This window comes from Apis dorsata, unplaced genomic scaffold, assembly GCF_000469605.1.
Source record: "Apis dorsata unplaced genomic scaffold, Apis dorsata 1.3 scaffold_416, whole genome shotgun sequence".
Taxonomy (NCBI): domain Eukaryota; kingdom Metazoa; phylum Arthropoda; class Insecta; order Hymenoptera; family Apidae; genus Apis; species Apis dorsata.
The window spans coordinates 408,163-414,665 of record NW_006263671.1 but is presented as its reverse complement, the minus strand read 5'-3'; the positions used below and the strand labels follow the sequence as shown (position 1 = coordinate 414,665).

The following is a 6,503-nucleotide window of genomic DNA, read 5'->3' as shown; positions in this document are numbered from 1 at the left end:
AAAAAAAAAAAAAAAAAAAAATTGACGCTTCCTCCCTTTTATCGATTCTCGTCGTCGACGACCCCTCCTGCCAAGATGTAACAATCATTATTAAACGAAGCACAGCTCCGTAGAAAACAGCGTTATATATATCACATAATTTCAGGCTACCATATTTCTACGTCATTTTCTTCGTACTCGTTCTTCCCGAAGTCGTCTTACAACTAGTATGTGACAGTATTATTAAGTCGCCTAAACGGTAATCACTCGAAACATTTGGTCAGTATCTATAATTTCCGACTTCCTATTCGGCCGTTTTATCGTGATTAATGACGATTAAATTTCTATCGATTTTTCATCTTCCAAACACGAGACTAAAACATTATAATTATTTAAATTCCTCTTCAATATTTCAAATTAAATTTTTATCAAATTATGTACAGAGCATTTTAACAAAATAGTATACGATTTGTATAACTTTGTATTAATAATTAAAATCGAAACAAGATTGAGTTTTCCTACTTTTATCTTATTACTGGCGCCACCTGATATTAATTCGAGAAAGATGATATTTACCGTCCTCGTAAGGTAAAGTCACTTTACGAAGATGAATCGAAGAAAGAAATCAAAGATGAAAATCTCAATTATCAATTCACGTTAATCACGATGAAATCAGCCACAGTTTAATCGAAACGCGCGATTTCGATCGAATTATTTTACAGAGGATCTCGCGCGTTTACCAAAGGGAGCAAGAAAAAGCGAAGGAGAGAGGAGCCATTGGCTCGTGCTTAAAACCGTATCTTCTATCCTCGTCGAGATTACCTCAACATACGATTGAACGACAGTGCGAGTTTCTTTTTGCTGATTCTTTGCTCGATGCCATGGACCATTATCTTGTTCTCCTTTTCTTTACATTCAATCGAGCGTGAAGTTCAAATAAATTTTTCAGGCTCCTCTAAATCTGCCAATATTCCACGACCTAAGATTTCGATCGATTAACCAGTCGTTCGATCTATCGATGAATCGATTTTTCTAGTCATAAGAGACGAAAAGTTAACTACTAGCTACCAGCGAAACGATATTACTAAGATTTCATTATTACTTATTGTCCTTTTTCAAGCAATTTGATCACTTTCTTATCGAAAAATTCTCAAGAATACGTCGCCTTGTAATCACGGTACAAATAATAATCTATTCCGAAGTGTCTAAGTCAGTGCTGTCTTAACCTAAATTAAAAAATGAAACGAAAAAATACTAACAAAAAACATCAACACAATTATTAAAAAAATCGAAATCAACTTAAAAAGTTGCATAGCAGCACGAAATATTTCAACTACAATTTGTTTCAACTATCCATCGTACATAACCTAAAAAAAATCTACAAACAAATATTACTTTCACAAACAGCATTGATCTATTTCCACAAAATATTTACAAGCATTTATCTCCAAGTCTTCTCATCCATCATCTAATTTCCATCATTTTTCAGAATCCAACAAGAATCCTAAACCGAATTTACGAACACTTAATAAATTTCTTTCTGTGGATAAATAAAGAAGTGCAAGAATGGTCTAGGTCATCGAGCAGCGAACCATCTTTGAGAACAGAGTCTAGGTCTCCTATAAAGTATATCAGAGCAGTTCTGCACGTTACGTAGAGGTGAACGTCGTCGTGAAGTCGGTACGTGTTTCTCCTTCAAGAGGAGGCGAAATGGGACGCGACGACGCCACGACGAGCGACGAATGGGACGACCGTGGGTGATCGTCACACGGTGGTCACCCGGTCGACCTCGACGTACCGCACAGAATTGTCGCTGTGTCAGCAAATCACTTCCTTTCCATCGATGATCGCCGTCTCGGAGGAAATGCTCTTTAGCCTATGCTGCGATATCGACCGATTCGTCCGTTGCCTACAGATTCGCCAAATCACGAAGATGATGACGGCGAGAATCGTGATGATGGCGAGAAGCCCAAGGCCCAAGTGGAGGGGAGGCAATTGCAGGAGAACAGAACAATGAGTCAGAGCTTCGTCATATCCTGATGGACAATGAGAGATTCCGTCGCACCACAGAGAAGCATTTATGCATGCATCCAGCTCTGGACACCGCTGCTCGCAGTCACGTGGCATTTGTAACCCTGCTGTCGATGTTACCGTTGGTCTGTAAGAAGATTTTCAAAAAATGAATTAAGAAATGCGCCTTAAAAGTTATTAGAAATAAGAATTTATTTCGAGTTAAATAGAATTAATTTTTTCAATGAAATTAATTTATGTTTTAGGTTATAAAAATTCAAGCGAAAGAAAAATTGAATAAATTGTGAATTGAAAAACTTTCTAAGAGGATTAAGAAATTTGAACATCGTTTTATCACGGGAAATGCATCAGATTAGATAGTCAGATACGAAATAAGAATTTATATTAGATGAAAGATTTAGATTGTACTAAGTGAAGGAAAAGGAATCGAATAAATTTTAGAATTTACCTTCTAGTGAGCTCGAGCCAGGTGACCGTGTACGTATCTGGTTCCTTGATAATAAACTCGATGGCTATAGTCCTGATGGGGTCCTGACCCGGCACCAGAATCATGGCATTGCTGCTGACGGCCCAGCCGTCGCTGAAAACTTCGACCACGTGGTGTCTAGACTCCGCAGGTGGTTTCGGGCACACCGACACGTGGATCGTGCCACCGGTATGTACCACGATCCGATTCTTTGTCGCGCACTTGCTCGTATTCGACATTATTATCCCATGCATTTTTACATACAGGTATTGATTCGGCCCAGGATCTATCAGCCATGGATGCTTCTCACAATTTTTCTGAAGGTAAGATCAATCAAATATCTTACTCAAAATGTAATGATTTCTCACAAATTTTCTCAACTTTCAAGATCAACGAGAGCTTCTTCATTCATCATAAATCAAAGAGTCTCACCTCATCCTCGTCGACTATTGGAGCTTTGTATTTGATCTCTCCGGAAGGCCCCCTCACTCTTCTCTTCTGCAAGCAAGGAATCGTCTTCACGAATTCCCATATACCTTCGAAGAACAGATTATTGTAATCGTCCAACGCATCCATAGATCTGACGGTGAAGTGCACCTCGACGATGTTCGAGGTCGATTTGATGTTGATCGGCAGTGATCGATTGGAACACAGGCAGTCTCGTTGCACGGGCGGCGCGTTCGGCCATGGAAGATCGAGCACCTGTGGATGTCGAGCCGTGATTCGGTCCCGCGGGTCGCTTGCCATTTAATTAGCCGTCAGATTATATTATAATTGCGAGGGGACAAACATGACGGCCGAATATCGAGAGCGTAAGCGTTCCTAATTGCGCTTTAAATTCGCGAGCTGGCGACCGTCGTAAATTCTGGAATCGATAACGAACTTGGAACGAATAATGGTAACCACCACCGTTTCGGATCGGAAATTTTAGATTTATTCGGCTTTTGCCCACCGCTGCCACTCCGATTACCGTTTACACGCCGAATTTCTGATAAAGTTTTAATGAAAACGCGCCCTCGTTAATTACGACCTTTCATCTTTCGTTCTCGTGAGTTGGGAATTGTGTCGATAGAGGTCCTCTCGATCGCCATCGGGAAACTTTAAATTAAAATCGTTGCTCATTTGTGATTGGTGTTCGAATCTTATTTGCGATTCTATTGGTGGGCTTTTAAAGATTTATCGTTCGACTTTTTCATGTCGTTTTTTTATGATTTTAAAGAGTATGGATATTTTATGCGTTGTGTTATTCTTTTTTCTTTTGTTTAGTGTTAACAAATATTTGAATATTTATATTAAACGTGAAATTCGATAGATAATTATGATATTGTGATTAGGATAGTTAAGGAATTAGAAATGGATGAGAAATTTTTGAAATTTTATTTAAAAAATACGCCTAAATGTGAATGTGTTTTTCTTCTCACATCGGTATTCGATTCATTTCTACACAATGTCTAGAAGAGATTCTTGTTACTGAAGCAAATTTAAATCGGTATACCGATTGAAATCGAAGTGTAGCAATATTGAAATAATTGTTTCGATCTCTCTTAATTAATTTTTAAACAAAGCTCTATCGTTCTCGATTATCCGAACAACACCGACTTGCCAGTTGCCGCACATTTGCTCGCCGACGTTAACAACTCTATTCACGAGAGATGAATGGGGGCCCCTCTAGCGATCTCGTGTCGTGCAAATATAAAACGGAGCAATACCTATTCAAACTTCGTTTCGAAGATTAATTGGAACACGTGCCGCGTTATTATCGCTGAACAGATCGAGGAAAGAAAATATTTGAACGGTTCCGCGCTTTCAATGGCCAATTGTTGAAAACATCAAAAATTGCAAACTATCTGAACCAAAGATCACCTCGACAGACGTTACATACATGAATATAATCAAAGCAAAAATTTTTTCTCTAAAATTCATTCGCAAAATATAAAAGGTATGAAAAAAATATTTTCATAAAATCGATATAGTAAGTACGAATTTTTAATATTAATCCAATTTACAGGTAAATAAAATTGAACGAAACGATGAGACTAACCTTCACGAAGAAGTTCTCCGATCCAACGCAGAGGAGCCGATTAAAGTCTGGGCTGGAGACGCTGCGGCACGTCCGGTTCCCGTTCAAAAGCTTGTTGAACCGCAGCTTCACGATCTCGTCGTGCTCGCCCTCGAATCGATACACGCAGCTGGAAAATCCGTTGTAGCCTGTACTAATGGAATTTACATGGTCGGCCGGCCACGCAAAGGAAATCGCATCCTCGATCCTGATACCACAGGAGAGATTACGAGGAGGAGCAGATCAACCGTGGTCAATGATGTTTCTCGTTCGTTAACCGAGAAAACCGATCGTCCTTGTGGTAGTCTTTAAGAGAGAAGGGAAAAGAAAGGAGAGAAAGAAGAGATTGAAGAAATAAAGGAATAAATGGACGGAGAAATTAAGAAGGGGAACGAAGAAAAAATTGGAAATAGTAAATGAACAGAGAAATAGGAATTTTAATTTGAATCAAAAATCTTATTTTCTTTTAATGATTTATAGTATGATGATTAATTATAAATTGTGAATAGAAACGTATCAGGATCAATTCATCATGTAGTAGATATATAGAATTCTATTTGAATGGTAAAGGGAATGGGATGAAGAAAAATGGAGAAATGGAAAGATGGGGAAATGAAGAATAGAAATTTTAATCAATTTTTCTTGGCCTCTGTTATATTTCATTCCTCTTTCGCACGGCGTGTAATTACAATTGTGAACAAAGTAAACGAGTATCCGTCACGCAGCAGCTATGGAATTCTATTTGAACGGTAAACAAATGATAAATGAACAACGATCGACGTGAAAAAGCGAATTGTATATCGTTGATATACTGATCAGAGTGCACTCCTTTCGAGGAAGATGTTACTTCTCTCGAAAATGAAAAGGTGTAAAAATCCATTTTATGATCTCTGATCTAAAGAGTGGTTTAATGGACGGCCAAGAAAAGTTTGATTGGGATTGGATCGATTGAGGAGTTGTTCACGCGAGGGTTGAAACGGAGTAAGAGTTGAATTCGGTGTCAGTGGAACTTTAGGTGAGGTTTGACTTTCCTTTCTGTGGATTTTGTAGGTTGAAGTTTCGAAAAAGAGAGAAAGAGAGAGAGAGAGAGTTGTCAAAGTTGGAAGGATAAACAGAGGGAAATTTGTAATAGGGATGGGTGGGTGGTTGGGTAAAGGTCTCTTGGATTTGTTTGTAGTTGAGCACGAGAAATCTGAAAGCTTGGAAAACGAAGAAGGGGAAGTTTTCGATGAGGGAATAATGATTTTTTTTTTTAAGATTCGCTTTGGAGAGAGGGGAATAATAGTGAGATAAGGGAAAAAGATTTGAAAGAGAAAAATGCTCGTGATAAACGAATAGCTTTGATAATACTTTTCCAATCTTAAGTTGGTGAAAGTTTTTACTTTGTTAAACTCATAACTATGAAAAGAAAAAGATTTTAAAGGAGGAGGAATTCGTGACAAATTCACGTTACTGTATAGAATGTCTGATTTTAACATTTTTCTCAGTATTATTTATTTGTAATTCAGATAAAAGTTGAATGGTGTCAAAAAATGCATAATCTTTATTCTTAATTCTTTCTGCATAAAGATGAAGATCAATCTTTTTTTCCTGTTTCTTTTTTTTTTAATACTTTCTATAAATGCCTAAAAATTCTTAATAAATATTTCAATTTGAATATTTTTGTAAAATTTATTCCATGAAAAATCATAAAATTCAACTTTTATTTGAAATGTTATTCATTGCAAATAATAATATTAAAAAGATCAAGATGATCAAAATCACGTGATACAGTCTATTCCACGCTTTCTTTATTGTTAAAAATCTGAATATTAAAAAAAAAAGAAAATACACGGTCAGAAAAAAATTTCGCAACAATGTCTGAAGGCTTTCTAAGAGAATAGAAGACTCTTCACATCCTCCTCTTCCTCTTTTTTCTTCAGCCTCGATCTCGAAGGGGGTCGAGGAACTCGATGACAGAGGAGAAGA

General features: G+C 37.4%; 1 protein-coding gene across 1 annotated transcript in view; it reads right to left on the bottom strand.

The window, feature by feature from the left end:
• Positions 1-497: 497 nt before the first annotated feature.
• The window catches only part of LOC102677671, a 21,400-nt gene continuing 15,394 nt past the window's right edge, over positions 498-6,503 (bottom strand). Inside the window, exons 10-13 of the mRNA XM_031512347.1 lie at positions 4,518-4,665; positions 2,909-3,178; positions 2,459-2,793; positions 498-2,137 (exon numbers count right to left, since the gene is read on the bottom strand). Of these exons, the coding sequence (XP_031368207.1) occupies positions 1,798-2,137; positions 2,459-2,793; positions 2,909-3,178; positions 4,518-4,665 (1,093 nt within the window). The 3' untranslated portion in view covers positions 498-1,797. The remainder of the gene's footprint in view (positions 2,138-2,458; positions 2,794-2,908; positions 3,179-4,517; positions 4,666-6,503) is intronic.